Raw genomic sequence first — 23,425 nt, 5'->3', positions numbered from 1 at the left:
CATGGAACTTCCCAGTTATGGCTGGCAGCTGCTGCCCCAGTTGTACACTCTCTGCAAGGAGCAGCACTTCTGTGACTGCACCATCTTCACTGGGAATGTGCATTTTAGAGCACACAAGGTGGTTCTGGCTGCTGCCAGCCTGCTGTTTAAATCCCTGTTGGACAGCACAGACACCATCTCCCATTGATGCTTCTGTGCTAACACCTGAGGAGTTTGCACTCTTACTTGAGATGATGTACAGTGGCAAACTCCCACTGGGGAAATACAATTTCACCAGTTATCTCTGTGGCAGATAGTCTGCAGATGTTTGATGTGGCTGTTAGTTGCAAAAACCTCCTCAGGGATCTCATAAGTTGTTCTGCTCAGGACCAGGTAGTGAGAGGAGTCTCCAGCCAGGAAGCAGATTCATCTGGAAACCAAGCTGAAGCTAATTACCTGCCCCAGTCTGGAAGACCTGATGAAGGAAAAACATTTATCATCCTCACTCAGAGAGTCTCTCCTTTAGCTGGTCCTGTAGAAGCAGAAATGGAAGCAGGTGTTTCTCCTCCTGGCTAGGAACTTACTGTGAATCATGCCTGGGTTCACCAGGACACAATGTCAAGTGACTCCAGGTCCTTCCAGGAGGATTCAGGCTCTGGCCCTGACCAGCCTGCCCATGCTGAGTGGAGTGGCTGGATGGAAGAGGAGCTTGCTGAGCCTCCAGAGGGGAAAGGGCGATTGAGGGATTTAGGTGAGACCTCGCGGTCTGGGCACAGCATTACCTTTTACTTGCAACACCTTGGCTCACGTTGCCTGTTTTGGGGTATTTTGACTCTGTGTTTGATCTTTATTTAGTTTGCCCTGGGTTGGGAGCAACAGCAACATATCCCCCTGTTCTGCAAGTATTTTCTTCCTTTGGCTTTTGTAGTTGCTTCACGCTCATTGCTTTGCCAGAGCTGTAGTGAGCAAAACTTTTACTGCCCAGGCATGTGATTGCCATGCAGTGGGATCTGTGTTACTGCAGGACATGGGGCTGATTAGACAATCTGTCTAACAGCAAGTGAACAGAGTTGCTTGCTAATGCTACCTTATCCTTTAAACTCCTGTTCAGCATGGGAGGAAAACAGAGGCTGTACTGGGTTTAAAATAAATGTTCCATTTATAACTGGTGTTAAATAAACTGTTGGTTTTTCCTCCAGGCTGTGTGATGTCTTCAGAAGAGATTTATAAGTCACAGTTTTCCTATTATAGCCAATGTGCTGGTTACAAACTGATGCCTTTCAATCACATCATGCTTTCTGCAAATCCATTCAATTAGCAAATAACTCGTCTTGTTTCTCTCACACAGAAGCAGAGAGCAAAAGCTGTAAACTGGATTTCTTTGTTCAATATGAAAGTGTTTTCTCTGAGGCTCTTTCTGATGCCCAGGCTGTGCTGAAAAGACTCTAAGAGTGCAGAGAACTTTATGCCTCTCAAAAGGAGGTAGGTGTGTTTACTTCCATAAATCATGCAAGTTTTTTTTCACCCTGCTAAGAGCTGTAATAGTTTGTGCCTTGTTTAGGAAATGTGAAAACTGGTACCTGGTTGCTTGAAGGGCAACATGTGCAGCACCCTAGAGAAAAGCATCTGTAAGTGCAAGTTGCTTAGGCATGCAGGTAAAGAAGTATGTCCTGCCCTGAAGACAACCTTGTGTTGTAGGAGAGCTCCAGCACAGATTTCTCTCCTCTGTTTATGGCATTTGCTTCAGGAATTGTATCGACTTGTAAACGACTGACATATGAGATCCCAAAATAGATTTCCCGAGCCCTTGGGCACTGTCTTGCTGTGAAGTGTCTGCTGCTCTCTGTACGGCAGAGCTGCTGAGGGGGGAAGTGGGGCAGGGCGTGGCAGGGGGAGCTGGGTGCTGCCCCGTGGTGCTTCTGCCAGTGTGGTACTTTAAGAGCAGAGTCCGTAAACGATGCTCGATTCCTGTGTTCCTGTTGGAGGGGGTAACAGTGCTGCTGGGCTTATGCTGAAGGGCTCTCTGGGCTCTGAGCTGTGCTAGCCAGATGCCACCCATTGTCCCAGATCGAGAGCGACACAAGAAACAGAATGTGATGTCTGTACTGGTGTGATACTGGAGCAGGAGGACCCAGAGCTTGTGAATGATTGTGGTGAGTCTAGGTGGGCACTTGAGCTGGCTGCACACTGCTGTGCAGTGCAGGGTCTGCCAGCAGAAAAGCTGTGGCCAGTGTAGAGCAAGGATGGGACTGTGCTTGCTGTCCTCAGCCCAGCCATTTCTGGTAAAGCCTTTTTCCTACCGAGCTGCACGAACTGCCCTGCATGCCTTTCGGAAGGGGTAAAGGTATTACTGTTTCACTGCTGGCTCTTCAGTGGCTCCCTGGTTATTCAAGCTTTGGAAGCTGAGCAGTGCTGTTCCATGGGCCGGCGGTTGCCATGCTCTCTAGGTTCCTATGTAGTTGCTGGCTGGAATCTCTCTGGAACCAAGTCTCTCCAGTAGCAGTGTGATCACAGGACATGGCACATTTTGACCATTGTGGCATTCTGCTTATAAAAGCCCAAGACCACATCTTTATAGGAAAAAACCCAAACCTGTGACATCAGGGGGGAGAATCCTTGAGCTGGGGAGAGCAGGATTGTTTTCTGTTGAACATTTCTTAAATGTTTATGAAGAGAAGCTCGTGTTCTCTTAGCAGCTGGTTCTCCTGATGTTGTGGACTATAACATATTGAGGGCTTTAAGAGAGAGATGTGGGTCCTAATTCATATTTGCAGTAGCAAGCCAAAGCCTGGCTGGGCAGACAAGCACCTCTGAGTTCCCTGCTCAGAAAAGGATTAGATTTTTGTATGTTTGTTTTTCACCATGATCAGATAAATATGTCAGGATTAGATTTTTTACCTGTTGTGCACTTTTACAAATGGAGCCGAGCTGGGGTGGGTGCTGTGCAGTGTGGATCCCAGAAGGGATTTGGCAGCTCCATATCCCGGTGCCAGCAGGTCCTGTCCCTGCTCCTGCCTCCTCTTATTCCTCGTGGTAGGGCAGGGCAGAGTGCTCAGGCAGCTGAGCTGCAGCTTCTGCACTGCTCAACAGCCCCGTTTGCTATTGCTTTGCAGTCGCTGCTATTTCGTGTTCCTTCAGCACTTCACACCCAGTAGGGAAGGTTCACAGATCCATTCCTGGCCTTTTGTGCTCCCAAATGAGCTGTTACAGCAGGAGCCAAGGGAGAGGTTGTGGAGCTCAGAGCCAGTTTGGGTGTCTGACTGCAAAGTGGTAGCTGGACAGTTTTTCTGCAGCTATAAATAAATGCTGAATAAATGAGAAATGGATTTTCTTTAAGCCTTCCTGAAAAATCACTTTTCAACTGTGACAAGCATGAAAAGTGTCAGCCCCAGGGCAGTGGGAGAACAGGCTGCAGCCTGTTATAAGCAAGGGCTCAGCCAGATCTGCCCGTGTCTGAGCTCCCCTCTGGGACCAGCAGGACCTGTGGACCTTAGCGCTGACTCTGTTTCCAGCACACAGAGCAGCTTTTCCCCGCAAGAGCCTGGTGTTTCCTTGGGGGGGAACACAGCGGTGTATTTTTAAAGTCATACTTGAAGTGCTAGTTCAGCTCCAAAGAGCTGAACTGGGATGTGTTACTCAGGCTAAGGTTGTGCCAGTGGTAGATGTCAATGGATTTTTTTTCTCTCTCTTTTTGTTTTCCCTCTCTTTTTTTGTATTCTTTTGCTAGTCATTTGAAGTCTCGAGTGCCTCGGGGCAAGTAAAAGTGTGTCTGGAGGCCGGTGAAGATGCTGTTTCTTTGTAGAAAGCATTTTTGCTGGGTGTGCTCGCCCTGCTGCAGGGGAGATGTCCCATTCCTCGGGGGATATTCTCTCGGGAGCCTTTTGTAAGCAGCTGATCTCTCCAGGAAAGCACCGGTTTTGGGCAGTAAAGCCTGGGAAGCATAGGGGTTTAGGGGAGTTTTGCCAGCCTACCTGTTGGCTGTCCTAGTGCTCATGCTGCTGTGGTTTCTGTGGAATTTGGCCTCTCTATTTTACCTTTGCTGGCGAACTCATCCCTGCGTGGTATCTTGTTTTGTGCAGCGCTCCAGTCTGCCCCCCTCTACTGTTCCTGCCTATTTACTCCTACCTCCAGTGGAAACTCATTTGACTGTGGGTTTTTTCCCCAGCAAGGTTTGTGGTGCAGGGCTGGCTTTTGTGAGAACTATTGCTTCTTTCTGAGTTTGATGTTCTCTTCTGCTCCCCAGACTGAAAAATGCAGATGAATTGCTTTTCAGTTTAGGGAGATGTGATTTTTGGGGTTGTTTCTGTTTTATAGTTTCTCTGTATTTCACATAAACTATTCCTGTCTAATTTGGTTTTGGCTTGGATGAAACCTGCTTGGAAATGAGAACAAGACTGAAATTGCAGTAATTTAGGGAAGCGTAGAAGAGCTTTGCCAATGTCAAGTCTTATCTTCCTGTGCTCTTTTAGAGAAACTCAATTCAAATTATTGCACAGCTCATTTGTTCCCTCTACTACCATGTTCAGATGAAGTGGGGGAGCATTGATTCTCCCACTTAGAATAAATGTCACTGTGTTTGTGGATCATTTCCATGGCCTGTGGGCCTGTCCAGTCATTGTCGCCCTTCATTTGCAGCTGCAGGGTTTTCTGGATGAGGTAGAAGAAAGAAGTTTCCTGTTATCTTCTGCATCCTGATTAGGAGAGAGAGCTTGTGAGGGTTTGGCAGTTTTTTTCATGGTGACAGAGCTACAGAGCTTTTTTCCCCTCTGTTCTGGTGTATTTTTGTAGAAGTTTGGGCTGAGCTTTTGTTCTTGTGTGGATCAAGGAGAGGGCAGTGTTTTCCACAGAGCCTTCCTGGGGTCTCCCTCATGAGTCATGTACGATGTGGGCTTGCAAAAAAATCCCTTTCGGTTTCTATAGGAAAAACATGAATGTAGCTTTTCTCTGGTTATTGTATGCACAACACAATGATTGATTGGCTTAATGGTGGGGTTACAGCCAAGGAGCTTCTTTGAGGGTCAGGTGTGTAGAGCCAGTCCTGGGGTTATCCATGCCCCTGGCCCTGCGAGCAGCAGCAGCAGCCTATGGAGCAGCACTGCTCAGCTTCCAAAGGTTGGATTACCACGGAGCCACAGAAGAGCCAGCAGTGAAACAGTCCCTAACCATGCAAGTTTCCAATCGCTTTTTTATATTTTCTTCAACTTCTGTACATCAAAATCCAAAGCAGTGTGCATTTACTGAGGATTGATGATTGTGGCTGTGGAAGTTTCCCCACAGTGCTCGGCCTCCTGCAGTGTACCTGAGTGTTCCTGAGGGGACTCAGCTTTTTCTGCCACCCTGAGCAGGTGCTTCCCAGTCTGTCTCTTGCAGATCCCTACCCACCACCCTCTGGATGCTTGCATTCACTCAAAAGCTGATGCTTGAAGGAGATCACTCAGAAAATAGTCAATAAAGTGGGTTTTTGCTGGGATGTGCTCTCATGGTGGGAGCAGGAGCATGGATAAGGCATGAAAAGCCATAACTGTGCTCACCCACCTGCAGAGAAGAGTTAATGGCCAGCTGGGTTAATGACTGTGCTGCATGCCCTGCCTCTCTCCTCATATCCTCTTGAGTCTCAGTTATGGGCCACTGCACATTGCTCAGGGGGATGTACATTACTTGTGCCTGTGGTTGAGGTCATCTCTGGAAAAACATGGAAGATGTGGAGGTGCTATGGAGACAGGAGACCTACCTCCTGGATCTTTAACCATCAGAGGTTCCTGTTCAGAGCTTGCAGGGGGCTGCTGTGGACATGGGGATGTTTGAGATGAACTGGGAAGGCTGTTCCATGGTGTGTGACATGTTCCATGGTGCTGAGGTGGGGGTGTTTTGGCCACCAGAACTGATATCTTCAATTGGGAACAAACCTCTGGGGTGCCATGGAATCTGTTTGGGGGCACAGCTTTGATCACACTTAAGCCGGGTCTTGGTGATGCAGTTTTCTGGGGCAGAGAGGCAGTCTCTTCCTCCTGTGTGGAAGCTGGAGATGAGCTAATTCGTGCCAACTTGGCCATGGAGGGTTTTGCAGTGTCCCAGACAATGAAAACCTGGTGGATCACGTTATAATGTGGGGGCACATTATGACTAAGTGGAAGCTGGAATTCCTGCTGTTTATCAGTATTTCTCCATTTTTTCCAGGATCTTTGGGAATTATTAGGACTTCAAAGTAAGTCTGAAATATACTGTGTGCGCTTTCACAGCAATGCTAAAAGGCTGTTGTTCCCACTGAGCAACATGTCCAAGGAAAGATATTCCAGAAAGAGCCTGTAAATAGCAGAATATTTCAGTTGCTGAAAAATCATTTCTATTAACTAAATCCATGCACTGACGAAGGGATGTTACCTGGGGCTCTGGGTAGGAATGCTGTCCTGATTTTAATTAAAATTCTCATCCATGTTAGTGAAAACATGGATTTGACAGGATCTGAGCACCTTTAAGGTGGTGAGAGTGGAGATGTTTTGTGTTTTATATGCTCATTTTGATCTGGAAGGGGCCAGGCATGTAAACCTTGAGAACAATCATGATCTGGTTATCAAGTCTCAGTACAAATTAATGTTTGCATTAAAAATTACCTTTACATTTGTTCTTCAGCACATCTGTGTTTTCTTTACACCAGAGCCCTTCATGTCCACACGCTCTGTTCAGCAGATTAAACTGCTGTGAGTGGGAATGCAGTTTCCTGTCTGCAATAGGTCATGGCACTGCCACACTGCCCTAATGTGTGAGCATTTACACCTGCTAGGAAAAGCCAGTCCCCCAGCCCCTGGTGCGGCCCCAAGCAGTTGCATACCGGCTTTTTATCATCTGAATAAAAATGACAATGACAGCAGAAAATGGCCGTTCTCCCTGGAGCTGAGCTGAACTTCCCACTTCAAAGGTACCTTTATCGAATCCTTGGAGTCTCCAATAAAGGCTGCCTGCTCTGAAAGGCTGGCATCTCTCCTGAAGAGCTGGGGAGCATATGTCTTCAGGGGCAATATTTACAGCATTAAAAGACTCTGGGGAAATGGGAGTAAGAGTTCCAGCTTATTTCTTTGCCTTTTATTTCCATAACTGTACAGGCATGTCTGCCTCTGGTTGCTGTTTCAGGTCACTGAAGTAGATTTTGGACCTCTGGGTTTGATTGCCAGGTGTGCTGAGAGCCCACGGCACTCAGTTTGTGTGCCTCCTCTCCAGAGTTTTCTCTAGGAGACAAAATTCCATTGTAATTGAGAAAGGAGGTTCCTGAAAGTTCCACTTGAAATGCTCTCTGCTTTCTGTGCAAGTGATCCCTCTGTTCTGCAGCAAGATTCAGTATCTCTTGTCCTAGCTTTGCCTTCCAAAGTAGCAGTGTTAAATTCTCACTTTATGTAGTCTTTTACACCTAGTGGTCTTTGGCTACTTGGACATGCAGAAATGTTTGGTGCTGGAACCAGTTCCAGCTTGTGGGATTTGCTGTATGGATAAGGGCTGGCAGGACGGCTTGTTGCCCTTCTTTCCAGGGTGGGTGGCCACAGGCCAGAGCTTAGGTTCAGTGGTGTGTGTCTGTGTGGTTATTTTTTGTTCTGTTTAATTTTTTGTCCCCTGACATAAACTCCAGGGTTCTGCTTGTTGTGTCTGTCTGTATAGGGCAGTTGACTCTGTTCTCTAAACCTTCCTGCATTTGTGTTCTGCTGTAGGCTCTGGCTGCCTGTCTGGCCAAGGCAGAGGAACAGTCAGTGTTCAAGAAGCTGCTGGTCTAAGTGAAGGATGCTCACACCCAGGATAGTGACACTTGGGACGCTCGGCTGCTGGACACTCAGACCCTCGTGTCTTTTCTGAAGCTGTTTCAAGACACAAATCCTGAGCTGAGAGTGGCTTTGCTGGAGAGGGAACAGGGCAGTGGAGAAGCCTCACAGCAAGCAGGTAGGAAATTGGGTGCAACCTCTGGCAAAGTGGGTGGGCAACCTTACAGGGAAACCCTGTATCCAGATGTGGGAGGCTTATCACATGCTGGCCAAGATCCTGGAGCACTTCTGCCTGTAGCAGGAGGTGTAGCTGTGCAGGGCTCTCCCCACTGCTGCCTGGAGGGCTAGATCAATGGCTGGCAGCCAGTGTGAGCACAGCTGAGGTTTGGGATTGAAAACTTCTTTTTTACTCGAGTTTGACACAAAACAGTGGCCTTTCAAACCTGGTGTTAACCTCCAGCTTGCTTTATGGCTTTGTGCTCTGTTACATAAATGAGACATTTTCATTTCACAGAGTTTAAAGAGAATAGTAAAGTGATTTTCCTCTGCTGCTTGTGCTTGGGATCAGCTTTGCTCTTCACTTAGATCTTTCAGAGAGTCTCCCTCGCTTCAGGAACCTGTCAGTTTCTTCAGACTGACTTATTTCTTCTCTTGTGTTTCTGAATCTTTTTTCCCCCCAGAGAGCACAGCCAAGGAAGAGCTGACCGCTCGCTTGCTGTGCTGCCGGGAGGAGCTGATCCAGAGCGTGACACAGCTGAGCCCCATCACAGAGCTTTGGAGGCAGTAGAAGAGGGATTCCTGACTGCCTCAGAGAAGCAGATAAGAAAATCTGAAAGAGGGAAACTGTGTCACCAGGGTGGGGTGTTAGTGTCTTCCCGGTAGCATCATACACATGGTTTGCCAGGTGATGGGCAAGCCTCATTGGCACTTCCACCTGCCTTCTACACAGCATTGACTGCACATGTGTGTGCTTTCAGGTCCTTCTGTGCAGCACTGTGGGAATAGTGAAAACTGAGCAGTGAAGGCAACCTGGAGAATAGGGTAAGTGTCAGACTACCCCTGTAAGGGGAGCCTGGGCCAGAGGAGGTGCCTGGTACTCCTCATACCCTGAAAAAGCCTTTTTTTTGGGAACAAGAACAAGGCTCTAAAGGAGAGTTTGAGCAGAACCACTAATACTTCTCTGCTACTTGCTTCTCATTACCTGGTCATCGGCTTCCCTTTCAGCTGTCTCCCAGCTTTATGTCATTTTTGCAACTCTTACCACATAGTTGCCTGCAAGACTAGCACATCCACTAAATAATTTGGTTTTATTTTTTATGTGTTGCAGGCAGCAGTTGGTGGGGAGGATTGTGGCTTTCCTTTTCTGTAAGCAACTGCACCCTTATGCTGATTTTCAGAAGTCATAAAGGACAAAATGCAGTTTATAACCTGCTTTCCTTTTTTTTTGAGGAGAGCTGGCTGTACCCTGTGCAGCTGGAACTTACAGGGTGCCCTGACATGCTGTGATCAGGATGCAGCTTGACCTCCTGTCCTAGTTTGTCACATCATTAAACTCCCCTGACACAGGATTATAGTGAATGGAAAGTTGTGCTCAGTGGCATGAATGATCTCTGCTTTCTGCCTGAGTAAGCCTGACCAGGGCCACAACAGGTGGGCTGAGAACTTCTGCCCAGCTCATAAGCCTCTCAATTAAGGTCTCATGGTCCCTCACCACATCTAGCATGGAGCATCCCTGAGAACAAACACAGATTGGAATAGGGTACCTAAAACAGTATTGCCCACAGAGGCATCTGTCCTGTCCTCATGGGCTGGGGTGTGACTGGTGTGTGACTGGTGACTGATGAATGTTTGCCTCTGAAAGCACACAGCTGAGCCTGGAATGGAGATGTGAGAGGAGAGAGCAGGGTATGAGCACAGCAAAGGACTTGGCATCTTCTGGGGGCATTGTGGGTGTCAGCAGAGACCCATGTGGGAGGCCTGGAGCTGAAGCTCCATCAGCAGTGGGGAGATGAGGATTTTCATATATGCCTGTTCATATTGCAGTGCAGCCTTTCTTTTAAAGGCTTCACCTTTTCTCTGCTCTCTTCTCTTTGTCTTCATAGAATTAGGTAGTTAAAACTCAGCAATTTTTTATCTCCCTTCACATTGAAAAAAACAAACACAGCTCCTCAATAATAAACCAAAAACATTCTGCCATCATAATTCTGCTCCTTGGGCACAGGATGCAGCCTGTAACTGCATCATTATGTACTGCAGAGCTCCTGCCTTGTTTGGTGGAGGAACAGTATTTCTTTTCATCCTCACCAGTCACTGTGTGCTCTGTTTGCTACAGAGCCTCCAAACCCTGCTCCGAATATGAAATCCTACTCCTCCCTATGGGATCCCTTTGTGCTCTTGTTTCAGCCCACAGTTTCCATCAAATGACAGATCTATTTGGGGAGCACTCCAGTGAGGCTGTGGATAGAGCTCTGTCCTGCTGTGGCACAAGAAAACAAGAGAAAAATTGCAAACTGTAGACTGACCTTGGGGGGGTTTATTTGTTTAATTCCACCCCTCCCCCCCAGACAAGTGGGAAAGTGTTTAATTATTCCAGAAGTTAAACTGATTAAAATGATGGACCCATGGCATGTATGCAGATGGGATCTCTGGTGTCTCAGGTGTAGGACTGGGAAAACAAACATTGAATTAGCAGCCACCTCTGAAGGTTTTGTCTTACCTGGTTCATCCAGTGTTGCACTGGAGCTCTGAGCTGGCAGGGATGTGATCTAGTTCTCCAAAGGTTCATAAAGATGAGGCTTTCCTTTTTCTTCTCACTGTGTTGCCTCATTAGCTACACACTTACTCAGGAAGATGAGCAAGAGTTTCTCATGGAACAGCCTTTTTTCTTGACAACTGTGTTCTTCCTGTGGCTTGTCCAAGCTGTACAATGGGGCAAGTTTGATTTTTGTTGCTGGAAAGCCAGCACATGATGTTTCATGAAGTGTCTTTATAAATCTGTTTTTTCTGGGTAACTTTTGAATCTAGCCTTTCTCTTTTTTTCTGTGCTTGACTTCTGTGGCTTTTTTGGTGTTTCTGTAATTGGGAAGGGGTGGAGGATTTGAACACTTAAGAGAAATAAAGTGGATACAGAGGAAGAGTGGGCAACTTTTCCTGCATGCTACCCCACACCCCTTAGGTTTTTGCAGAATTCAGAGTGACCAGTCCACAATACAACTGCGAACCTAGAAAATCAGAGTAGGCAGTAGAAACACCAGCCCTTTCCTTCTGTTCAGGCTCTCTTCTAGAGGGCACCTGGGTATTCTGAGCTATATGGTTTCTCTCCCTTTTGACTCCAGTGCCTGCAGACCTTGACGCTCCAACCAAGCTGCTTCAGAGCTCAGACAGGTATCAGGGCTAGTACAAGCAGGTTGTTGGCCACTGCAGGAATCTTAACTGGGTACACCAGGGACAGAAAAATCCTGCTGCAAGAAGAACTGGGGGATGTTTTCTAATTGTCTCACCTAGTAGTATCAAAATAAGTCTTAAAATATCACCACCGCATCTCCCAGTGCCAGGGACATTTCTGCCTGGGAGCAGTGGTAGGTTACAGCAGGAGCTCCCCAAAGGATGCTGCTCTTGTACCTCTTTTTGTGTTTTCTCAGAAGGGGACTTCAGATTAAGGGATCTAGAGGCAGGTCGGTGTGAATTGAAGGGAAAAATACATCAGCAGGTTCACTAACAGTTTGGGCTATAAAAGGACAGATTTTTAGAAGTGAGAGAAACTAATTAAGGAGTTCAGGTGCTCATTAAAGTGCAGGAGGAGCTGTTGGATTAGTTTCTTTTATGTTAAAGGTAGGGGAACTGTCTGAAGTTTGCATCCTGAATAAGAGAGAGGATCTTATATGAGAGGTTACAGACCTGAGTGAGTGAATAACTTGAGGAAGAGCTTTAGGATGTTCAGGCAATGGCTGAAATGTCTGAGAGGCAAGCAAACATTCTGTAGAGCTATGGAGAGGCTTGTGGCACATTAGGCTGCTAGGCATCACAGCAGATATTGTCTGACCAAGAAAAAGAATAACGAGAAGAGATGACCTGCAAATTCATGGCTTAGCCTGGAGCCTGATCCAGGAGAAACACAGAAACAGAAATTTCCTGCAGCTGAAGGAAAATCACAACTCAAATGACATCCCTCAGCAATCAATTAGGACCAATCTGAAAGCCTTCTATGATGGCACAGCAGGATGGATTGATGAGGGGAGAGCAGTGGATGGTGCCTACCTCAACTTCATCAGGGCTTTTGATTCTGTCTCCCACAACATCCTCATGGGTATGCTCAGGAAATGTGGGTTAGATAAATGGACAGTGAGATGGATCAAGAACTGGCTGAATGGCAGAGGGTTGTGAACAGTGGCATAGAATCCAGCTGGGGGCCTGTAGTCAGTGTCATTCCCCGGGGGGTCAATATGTATTCAATTTATTTATCAATAATCTGGATGAAGAATAGAATGGGCCCTGAGTAGGTTTGGTGATGATACAGAACTGGAGAGAGCGACTGATGTACCTGAAGGCTGAGCTGCCATTCAGCAGGACCTTGAAAGGCTAAAGAACTGGGTGGAGAGAAACCAAATGAGGTTCAGTAAGGGCAAGTGTAGGGTCCTGCACGTGGGGAGGGATAATCCCCAGTACCAGAACGACTTGGGGGCTGAATTACTGGAGAGCAGCTCTGCTGAAAAGGCCCTGGGAATCTTGGTAGGTGACAAGCTGTCCATGAGCTGGCAGTGTGTCCTTGCAGCCAGGAGGGCTAGTGGGATCCTGGGGGGCATCGGGAAAACTGTGATCAGCAGGTCAAGGGAGGTCATCCTGCCCCTCCACTTGTCCCTGGTGAGGGACACCTGGAGTGCTGTGTCCAGTTCTGCCCAAGAAGGACAAGGGGCTACTGAAAAGGGTCCAAGGGAAGCCAAAAACGTGATGAGTGGCCTGGAGCATATCTCTTACGGGAGATGGTGGGAGCTAGGCCTGGATAGTCTGGAGAAGACTGAGAATGGGTCATGAATGCATACAAATATCTCAAAGGTAGGTGCCAAGAGGATGATGCCAGACTGTTCAGTGGTGCCCAGTGACAGAACAAGTAGCTACGGCCATAAAACGTAAGAAGCTCCACTTCAACATGAGGAAAAACTTATTTTTATTGAGAGTGGCAGACAATTGGAACAGGCTGCCCAGGGAGGGTGTGGAGTCTCCCTCTCTGGAGACAATCCAAACCCCCTGGATGAGTTCCTGTGTCACCTGCTCTGGGTGATCCTGCCATGGCAGGGGGGTTGACCTAAATGATCTCCAGGGGTCACTTCCAAATATAACTATTCTGTGATTCTGTGAACAGATGAGAAGAGCTGACACCCATGCCCTGCAAGTGACAGAAGACTTATTTATTGTTCTCCAAGTTGAGAGTGGTCCTGACAATTGATGAGTAGGACCAGGCATTTAGGAGAGAAAGGCAGTGATCTGAGCTCAGTGGGTGCACAGGAAGGTATTGGGACAGGCTGGAGAGAACATACAGGTGAAAGAGAAAATGCAGTAAAGGGTGTTGTCCTGTTCTGCTATAAAAGGGGGAGTTGGGAAGGATGCTTCTGATAGATTTCTTGGACGAAAATGAAGTGCAAATGCAACAATAGATCTGAGAACTGTTTCTTGATAAAAAACGCTAGGTGCTCCTACTAAAGCAGGATAGGAAAAGGAGCAGAGAGGGGAAAAGAAAGGAGAAAGAAACGGCAGACAGGGACAGCGTGACCACACGAACCCCGGTGTCACTGTCAGCTTAGCAGGGGGAGCGGGCGGGCTGCGAACCGCGGTGCGTCCGCGTAGCTCCAGCGATGGGCTGGGCACGATTTTCAAACGGCGGCGGGCTGCGTGTTCCTTCCGTCGGGGACAGCGGGGAGCCGTGGCCGCGGGAGCAGCCGCGGGTGTGCGGGGGTGGGCGGCGGCTACAGGCTGGGGGCTCCGGGCTAGTGCCGTGGCAGAGGATGGGCGGCGCAGGGAACCCAGCCGTGATGCTGGGGTTACAAGCGGGCTTGTGCTGCGGGATGGCAGCTGCGGGCACGGCTGGGTGCAGGAGGGACAGCTGGCCGCATCGGAGGCAGCGCAGCACCAGGTCGTCGCAATCAGAGACAGAGAAATTAAGAATCAAGCATCAAGAAATGCTTTGACTAAAATAGGGCTGACAAAACCGTATGGAGTGCATAAACATTTACTGGGCCTACAAGAACAGGAGGGGAGCAAGACTGAGATGAGATAAAGAGCTAGAATGCGCAAACAGGATGGCAGGACGAAGGCACCACAGGATGAGGGGGATTCTTCAGACCCCTGAGCCAGGAAAACTGGTATCGAAGTCCAGAAGATGACCAAAAGACTAAAAAATAGTATGGGCGAGGAGACAAGGTGAAAAGTTCAACTGAGAGGAAGACTGTTTACTTCATCCCGGAGACCCCCAGGCGACCACCAGAACCAAAGAGGAACAATGCTCACCCGCAAAGAGGCGTGGGGCTAATTTTAATACGAAGCGGGAACAGGCAATGACTATGTACTAGGTGTATTGTGTAATCCTCGTTTGTAGAGAATGAAAAGAGAGGCGCAAATCTCCGAAGGTGTGTATGGTTTTGGAGGTGCTATCCCCCACGCGCTGAATAAATACATACCTTACTCTGATAACTTATTTTGTGGTTTGTAGAGAGTTTTTTTGCTCTTCATGACAAACTGGTTTTCCGGGAGCGGTGAAGCAGGACCACAGGGAGGGAAAGGCGAGAAGGGCTGAGCGGTGCCTACAGGCAAGCCCCCCGCTCCCTTCAAGGTACCTAAAGGGAATGGCTCCTGTTGCGGTGCAGTTAGCTGCTTTTATGTGCTAAGGTTCCTCCCACAGCCTCATTTTCTGGGCGTTCATCCTGGGCATCCGGAGTCACTCACAGTCCAATAGTGGAGACTTTCTCTGCCTTGATGGGTTGCCAGGTGAAGCCTGCCTGGGGACAGGGCTGCAAGCACCTGTACAGCCCTATAAGAACATAGCAGATGTTGAGGCATAAATAAAAATCATATTGGTCCCTCTCAGGTGTTCACTAAATTGCTTCTGCTTGACCTGGGTTCTTTATTTGATGAGATAAAAATGTGGGATTTTTCCTGCCTTGATCTAGATCTAGAGCAAAGCATTTGAATTTCATGTGAGGAAGTTGTTAAACTAGGAGAAACAATAATTGTAAAAAGGATGCATTTTTTTGAGGAAACAACTGCAGGTTGTGCTGAAGGCAGGACTCACAACTTGGAGCAAGGTCACCAGTGGGATTCGTGGTACTTACTTAACTCTGATGTTATGGACACAAAAATACTAAGGCATGTTTAGCAAATCTTGATGATGAGCACAATCAAAATCTTTTGTCCACACAGGAGGATCTGCAAGAGAAAGAAGAATAAACTGTGTTCGGTTTTGGACCCCTCATGACAAAAGAACTGAAGTGTTCAGATAAGGAGCACAAGGAATGGCTGAGGGAGCTGGGGCAGCTCAGGCTGGAGAAAAAGAGGCTCAGGAGGGACCTTCTCACTCTCTATAACTCCCTGAAAGGAGGTCCAAGCCAGGTGGGAGTTAGTTTCTTCTCCCATGTAACAACTAAAAGGATAAGGTGAAATAGCCTCAAGTTGTGCCAGGAGAGGTTTACATTGGACATAGGCTGCCCAAGGAAGTGGTGGAGTCACCATGCCTGGAGAGATTTAAAAGATGTGTGGATGTGGTACTTGAGGACATGGGTAAATGGTGAACATGGGTGGTGATGCTTGTTGATGGATGATCTTGATGGTCCTATTTCCAGCCTAAATGATTCTATGATTGTGTATGAGTTCCATGGCTGGACAACTGAGTAGTGAGAATTGGCTGATGTGGTGGTATGAAGTGAGGGGTGTGCATTGGCTGTAGTAATGAGAACCAAGAGTTAAGACCTCATCCAAAATTTCTGTTCCAGTCTGGTTCAAGAAAGGTGAATTCATATTGGAACTCGACAGATCTGCAGTGGGCAGTCCAGGGGAGTTTAGAAGCTCTTTTATAAGAGGAGCTGCCTTATTTAGACAAGGGAGATGAAGACTGAGAGGAAATGTGATCGTGCTCTTATAATGAAATCAGAGAGGAAGGGTAAGGTAAACACCTCAGAGAATTTAAAAGGCTTTTTAAGCTAAAAGATAATGTTGGCACATGAACAAACAGACATACACTGGCCATGAATAAACTTCAGCTGAAAATTAGAAGAATCACCAGGGGAATTAGGCTGTGGAAGAGCTTACCAACCAGAGGAAAGGCAGCAAAAATGTAACTAGTTTTAGGACAGATCTTAATAATTTTATTGATAGGACTGTGTAGTGCTTATTGTCATGAGGGAACCGGACTGGTGCCCTGTAGAGGTTCTGCTCAGGAGCATGGTGATGGTGGAAAGGAGGTCAGCCTGTATTTGCCAAGTGCCTCTCTCTTGTAGGAGCCTTGGAGGTATTTTAGTGGCATCCTAGAGCTTTTCCAAACTACCCTGGTTGCATCTCACATAAGAGATGTTTCACATGGCCTCATCACAGAAATAATAATTCAGTTAATAGGTGCTTATTTGAATAATAAGACTATTTTCTTCTGGCCATCAATTTTTTTGATGGCAAGCAGAAAAATTGCGGAGACAAGGGAAACAAGACTGTCAGTTTCAAAAGTGTTCGCTAAAAATATTACATGAAATATTGTTTTGAACACTCCCTTTAAGTTTACTTTTGTTTTCTTTTGAAAAGTAGTTTTTGCTTGTCAGCCACTTCCAAGAGCTGGACTTGGTGGAAGAACCCACCAGGTTTGTTTTCAAGGTGGCACGTATGTTACACCTTGGCCACATTTGGATGTTCCTGTAACTGCCACCCTGCAACCCCTTCCTGTTAAATTGTATAGGCAGTGGGTAGGGATCTAGTGCAGTATTGTGATGCTGTTCCTGTTTTCCTGATCTCTGTTCAGATTCCAGAGTTTGTAGGAAACTGTCACAGATAGTTCTGTGGCTGTTTCTTTGTTACAGGTAGTTTTAGATTGCTGTGAAGGCATCTCTCAGAGGGAAGCCATGGACAATCTGTTCAGGAAGGTGGATGAAGAGAAAACCCTTAAAGTGGAAGCTTCTGGGGACTCTGAATGCATCGTTCCCTGGATTCCAGCTTCTGCTGCACGATGTGGTGGCAGCAGCAAACATCTCTGGTGATAAGGGTATGAGTAAACTAAACTTCCATTGGTGACTTTACTGTATGGTAGTGACTGCCTTTGAAAACAAATATCTGAAAATTCCCCTAAGATGGAGATGACATCAAATACAGACAGCATCTTACTTGGAATTCCTTTTGGTTGGGGGAGATGGGGGAAAAGCTTTTTGGGCTGCACTTCTTTCCTTGATCTAAGTAGCATCTCTGCTTGTCTTGGTCACTGACTCGTGGTCTCCTGTGTGTAGCAGAGTGTGCTGATGGGAATCCTACACTTAATGTCCCCCATTACACATAATTCTGTTGGATGGCCAGGCCATTCCTCTTACTTGTTTTGGTGGGACTTGATTGTGTGCTGCCTGCCTGTGATGGCTCAGGGATTCAGGAGCCCCCATCTTTTCCCTGGTGGGACAACTTCCAGGTTTAGGTGGGTTTAGGCACACCCTGAACAATTCAGATCAAGAGACTCTGAAGTCACATAAAATTTAAAACAAAATTAACATGCAGTTAAATGTAAATGAGGATTTAATAGAAAGCAAAACTGTGCTCATAATGCTGATAATTTCCTCTGTAGCAAACATTCCCGACAGGCACTTGGCTTTGTCATTTGTTAAGCACGATTGCTTTCTCAAAACACCAGATTCCCAGCATGGTTAATTATCTCATGGTAGTACTCATTCCAAGGAGGGGCATTCCTTAATTACACAGAACTGAATTTCCTCAAATTGCAGCTTGAGCAAACAGGGCACAAATATTTCTTATGATGAAAATGAAGAGGGAGGGGGAGATTGTTGGTCTTGGGATTTCTCTAAAAATCTTATATTTATATATATATATATATATACACAAACAATAGGATGGGGCCTATCTCTGCACAGCTTATAGCCCTATTGTTTCTTGTCTTTGCATCTTCAGCATTCTTGCATTTCTCCATCTTGAGATTTGCTTTCACACAGCTATCTGAGAGTTTTATATTTTTTCTATTTCCCACAGGGGATGATTTGAGTCTTCTGGCAATTGATGGATTAACTGGTGGTACCTTTGGGTGCCCAGTGTGCAAGATTCCCTGGGATGGCATTCCTCCAGTGGATAATCACAGATTGCTTACTGTCTACAACTGCTTGTGGAGCTAAATTATAGCAATTTGTGGAGAGAAATATTTAAATTACTCTCCTGTCTTCTTTTGCATCACTGGTATGTGTGGTTTGGTATTTCCTATTAGTCTCATGCCTGCTGTAATTTCAGACCTGTGGTGTGAAGCTAAATGTTATTACCTGGGGCTGGAAAAGGTGTGAGCAGCAAAGGGATCCAGGGGAAAGTGGTGCTGTACATGTCTGACTCTTGGCTCATCTTCCTTCCACACAGGTGACTCAGACATCGGAGCAAGGAGCAGCAGAGCACATTAATCTCTTTGGATGGTGCCAAACTTGTGATGTTGCCCAAATCCCAAGTGAGCCAAACTGGCTCTGAGCTGGTGGCAGTGACTATGGAGAACTTGTTTGATGGCAGTCACTCTGATTTGCGAAGAAATCAAGTGAGGGACAGGGGAGGGTGCCTGTGCCTGGCACCTGGTATCCACTGGGCTTCTTTAGCACCTGTGCTGCTTCACCTGGGAGATTTGGGGCTTCTTTGGGAAAGCAATCCCAGGCATGCAGCAAGCACAGCATGACCATGGACAGGAGAGGTTCACAGACATTCACTGCCTGGCAAGTCTCCCTGCAGTCAGCTGCTGATAGAGCACTCATCTCCCCCAACACATAAGAGATAAAGCAGCAGAGGAAAAAATGGGAGTCAGGTATGATCCTCCACTGCTGTGAACAGAGAGCAGAGGACTGGTACAAAACAAAGCTGGGGCTTATGGATACAGGAAACAAACAAAAAAAAGCTGTCCTGAGAGTTTAGGTTGGAGATTTTTATGGTTGAATCATGTGCTTACAGGTATCTTTTTCTGCAAGGTGTAAGGGCTGCTTTGTTCTTCTGCTCTCACCTGTATTGTTGTGAAGCTGGAGAACTCTTCCAGCACAGAGCTGAAGAGCTGACCTTTGGGCATCTCTTCTCCAGTAGAGACTTCCCGGGACTTGTGCTAAATGACTTGAGCACTGTTTTGATGGCACCTTGTGCCACACAGGTCTGATCCCATCCATTTTGCTGTGGGTCTGTTAGGAAGGAGGGTCCCAGGCAGGTCTGTGCATATCCATCCTCTCTGCAAGCAGACAACCCTGAGATCTGCCATCACCCTCTAATTCCCCAGGGACATGCTGAAAAAAGGGAAGGAGCTATGCCTGTGTGCCAGTGTCCCTTGTGGAGTGGCACTAATGAAGGTGTTGAAGTGTGCCATGACTGCATGTGAACCTTCCCCTGGCACACGGGGCACTGCTGTGTAAAACACACTCAGTACCTACTGTAAAGTTTGCTTCTCTGGTACTGGTGTGATGCAACAGCTTCATTGTCCACACCAGTTCCTTTAAGACTAAATTTCCTAAAGCTTTTTTATCTGCAGCTTCCTAAAATATAATCTGATAATTAATGGCTTGCTGAATCCATCATGAAGTACAATTAGATAGATGCAGGGCTCCTGTGGCTCTGAGGGGACTGGTAGCATTTATCTTCCTTTTCCTCATGCCAAAAGGTTGAACTCTGGCACTGAGATATTTACACATGGAGCAGTGATCCTGCTGCATCCCAGAGCCTGGGAACACGCCGTGAGCAGTGCCTGTTGTATCCTGCTGCCCAGAGCCACGGCAGCACGGCAGGGGAACAGATTGGAGCTTTCCAGAACCATCTTGTGCCTGCTGCTCAGTGCCACCAGGCAGAGATGGTGGCACGGGAGTGTGCCAGTGTGGCTGTGCAAGTGTGAGAATTTGTTCCTGTTAAAACTTGGAAGGAGGAAGAGAGCAGCAGAGCTCTCGGGAGAGAGGCTGGCAGAGTTCATGGCATTTTGCGTGTCTGGCAGCAAGTGCATGAGTGACCCTGCTCAAATGTTGCACATCTTGAAAGGCTCCCATGTACGGTTTGTCCCCTCAGGCTTTGCCGGGATGGTGACACGGAGGAAGCAATGAGGTGAGGTTGACACTAAATCCATGAATGACCAGGAGATGGTGCTCAAGGCCTTGAGGATTAGTGCTAATGCCCATGTGCCTCTGCACTTTTGTGGAAGGCTCCTCTGAGCCTCCTCAGCTCCTGGGCTGCCAGCTGTGGGGAAATCTTGAGCCACTGCCAGGCTGAAAGAAAACTTCAAGCTCTGAACAGGTCATCTCCAAACCCTCTATATCACTGCTTAAAGAACCTGAAACTGGGTTTTGGCCACCTGTGGAGAGAGTGGAATGCACCTGTTAATGAGGTGAAGAGATGGAAAATCTGGGATGCCCCTTGGCCAGGAGGAGAGGGGCCAGAGGGGGAACTGCTGGAGCCCATCTCCTGCCTGCCTGGACACTGTGCACAGCACTTTGGATGAGCAGTGGGGATAATGACAGAACGATGAACTATTCTTGGTGGTTTCAGAACAGATGTGTTGGGAGGAAAGCAGTGGATTCTGTCCCAGAGGCTGGTGAAGTTGGAAGCTGTTCCCCGTTTTCTGACTTTGTGGGAGCTGGGAGTTGTGGAAGTCCTGCACAAGCTGTGGGAGTGCTCTGGTATGGGAAATGGATTGTCCTGACAATGCTTTACAGGTGTCCTGGCCTTTACATGTGAGCTAGTATCTGCAGGGAGCATGACAGTGCTCTTTGTTCCTGAAAAGCTGTGGTTCAGCAGGGCTTGAGGAGAAATTGCTTTATTTCTAGCCCTGTCCTAGGGCAGAGGTAGCTCAGACAGGACAGAACATGAATATGGGGCCTGTTGGCTGTGATCCCTTTGGTCCTTGTTGCTGGAGTGTAGGACAGTGTAGGTGTTACATCAGAGGTGGTTCAGGCTTACCCATCCTGTTTGGGACTTTCTTCTGTTTTTCTGCCCAGCAAGACCCTGTGTGGACATATCCTCAGCAGAGTACTGCCAGCAGCACACACCCAGCAAGAGCTCTGTGGCTTTACAGAGCCCATGGAGCATCTCCCATATCATTATGAGGCGATAATAACTCACATCCCCCCATTCCAGTTCCTTCTTGATGGATGCGATACGCACAGCAGAGCAAATTGCAGTGTTAGCAACACCTCTGTTTTATCTGGGAGGGAGATGAATTGCCCAGGACATGTCCTGGTCTGGTGTGTACCACACTGGAAATACTGATTGCTGGTGGTTTCTTGTTATGCTGCAATTTATTTTTTTTTCTCTGTAAAAATAAAATATGGAGAAGGAGACATGTAGCTGCAGAGCTTCATGTGAAGCAATTCTCTGGAAGGAAAAATCCTTCATTTTTGAAAACATGATTTTTTCAAGTCTTGTCCTGGGTGCTGTGTGACTTGTTGGGTTTTGGGAGGTGGTCCTGTGACCCTCTTGACTTTGGTGCCATCCTCTAAGGAAGCAGAGAAGCTGTTGTAACATCAGGTTGGACTATGAGAGCATCCTGTCCTTCACTGTGTCCTCCCGTTGCAGCTGCCAGATGCTTTTGGGGAAATGGCAGAGTGCCTTTAACGAACTGGGAAGTGACATCCCAAGGAGGATGTTAGATCAGGTAATGGTAGAGTGACAGGACAAAGGGGAATGGCTTAAAGCTGAAAGAAGGTAGATTTAGAATGGATATTAGGATGGAATTCCTCCCTGTAAGGGCGGGGAGGCCCTGGCCCAGGTTGCCCAGAGCTGTGGCTGCCCCTGGATCCCTGGAAGAGTCCAAGGTCAGGCTGGATGGGACTTGGAGCAGCCTGGTCTAGTGGAAGGTGTCCCTGCGCATGGCAAGAGGTGGGACTGGATGAGCTTTAAGGTCCTTTCCAACCCAAACCATCCTATGATTCTATGATTTATACATCTCTGTCCTGGTTTAACCAGGACATAAAGACAGTTCAGTAGGGAAACCAAAAGCCACACACACAAGCAAAGAAAAACAGAATTAATTCACTGTTTCCCATGGGCAGGGAGGTATTCAACACCTCCAGGAGAGCAGGGCCCCACATCCCATGGAACAGCAACTTGGGCAGACAAGCACCATCACTCTAAATGTCCCCCTTTCCTCCTTCTTCCCTCCAGCTTTATACACTGAGCATGATGTCATGTGGTCTGGAATATCCCTGTGGTCAGTTTGAGTCACCTGTCCTGGCTGTGCCTCCTCCCAACCTCTTCCCCAGCATGGCCTTAGGAAAAGCAGAAAAGGCCTTGGCCCTGTGTAAGCCCCATTCAGCAATAACAAAACCATCTCTATGTTAACCCTGCATTCAGCATAAATTCAAAACACAGCCCTACATCAGCCACTATGAAGAGTTAACTCCACCCCAGCCAAAAACAGCACAATCTCCTTGCATTTAGTGCGTTTAGGTGCAGGACTAAACCTGTGACCATTAAGAAATGTCTGTTTTCTGCACAACTTCCAGTTTTGACCCGGTGTCTGTCATGTTGCTGAGGGATCATTTGGAAGAAGGCAGAGTACCCTGGGTACAGTAGTGGCCCCGAGCAGCCATCACTTGACATTTCCCATGCAAAGTGTCATTTTACAGCCCCCAGGTGTTATTTTAACACAGTATATAAAATTTAGTGCTCTAGGCTTCGTTTTGGGGTTAAGGTTTTTATTATTTTTAAATCCGACCTGTGTGTAATTAGGTACAAAGATCTGCTGCTTGCCCAGAAGTGAGGGATGGCAGTGGTGGGAGCACAGAGGCAGCATGGATGTTCTTTGAAGCCTCTTGTGGGGGAGAGCAGGAGGAGAATGAATACCAGTGGTCTGAAAACCCTCCTTGTGGTTTGGACAAGCCCTGGCAGCCCCAGCTGATGCTGATGGCTTGGCAAATTTTATTGTTGATCTGGCAGGCTGCCAGCATGTCCCAGTGAATTTGGGCACTGGAAAAGGTAAGTGATGTCTCCAGTGGCCTCCATCCAGCTCAGCAAACCTGAGTGCCCTTTGATAGCAAGACATGAGCTGCTTCAGCAACCAGAGGGGCTTCCCCAAATTTTGGCCTTTTGCTGCAGACAGTGAGATCTGAGGCATGTCCCCAGGAGATGGGCTCAGAAACCTTCTGCCCTGGAAAGGAGTTGGCTGGCTGATGGGCACTCAGCTGCCTCTCCAATTTATGTGTCTGATCCCCCAGTACCATCAGCTCCATGGGCCCCCCTTCAGTAACTCACCACAATTCCTGATTCCCTGTGTTAGCACAGTCATTCCTTTTATGTGAAGCAAAAGCTCTCACTTTTCTTTCCCTGCACCATTTATGATTACTCAAAGCAGAAACTCTACGCAGACTTTAAGTCATGTTAAGTAAACCTGATAAAGTGTCATTCTTAGTCCATGTAATAGCAGACACGTGGATGCTCTGTAAGTTGTGTTACAGAGTTCTCATCTACAATGGGAGTGGGCCGTGGCACTGGTTTCTGTGACCTGCAAGGAAACAGAAAGCCCTTGC

The 23,425-nt window shown here is 47.4% G+C and overlaps 1 protein-coding gene across 1 annotated transcript; it reads left to right on the top strand.

Annotated features, from left to right (window-relative positions):
- The first annotated feature begins 1 nt into the window (after window position 1).
- On the top strand, window positions 2–23,069 carry ZBTB40 (zinc finger and BTB domain containing 40). Its single transcript, XM_062507405.1, is given in 15 exon segments — window positions 2–181; window positions 183–274; window positions 276–730; window positions 1,328–1,461; window positions 7,677–7,902; window positions 8,405–8,494; window positions 8,497–8,539; window positions 8,875–8,878; window positions 16,775–16,863; window positions 16,865–16,981; window positions 19,831–19,956; window positions 20,448–20,578; window positions 20,897–20,927; window positions 21,474–21,552; window positions 22,995–23,069. Coding segments are annotated over 15 exon segments (1,872 nt in total).
- The last annotated feature ends 356 nt before the right edge of the window (window positions 23,070–23,425 follow it).

The sequence above is a fragment of the Cinclus cinclus genome, chromosome 23 (genome assembly GCF_963662255.1).
Source record: "Cinclus cinclus chromosome 23, bCinCin1.1, whole genome shotgun sequence".
Lineage (NCBI taxonomy): Eukaryota > Metazoa > Chordata > Aves > Passeriformes > Cinclidae > Cinclus > Cinclus cinclus.
The sequence above is the reverse complement of the archived record's forward strand: the minus strand, read 5'-3'. Positions and strand labels throughout refer to the sequence as shown.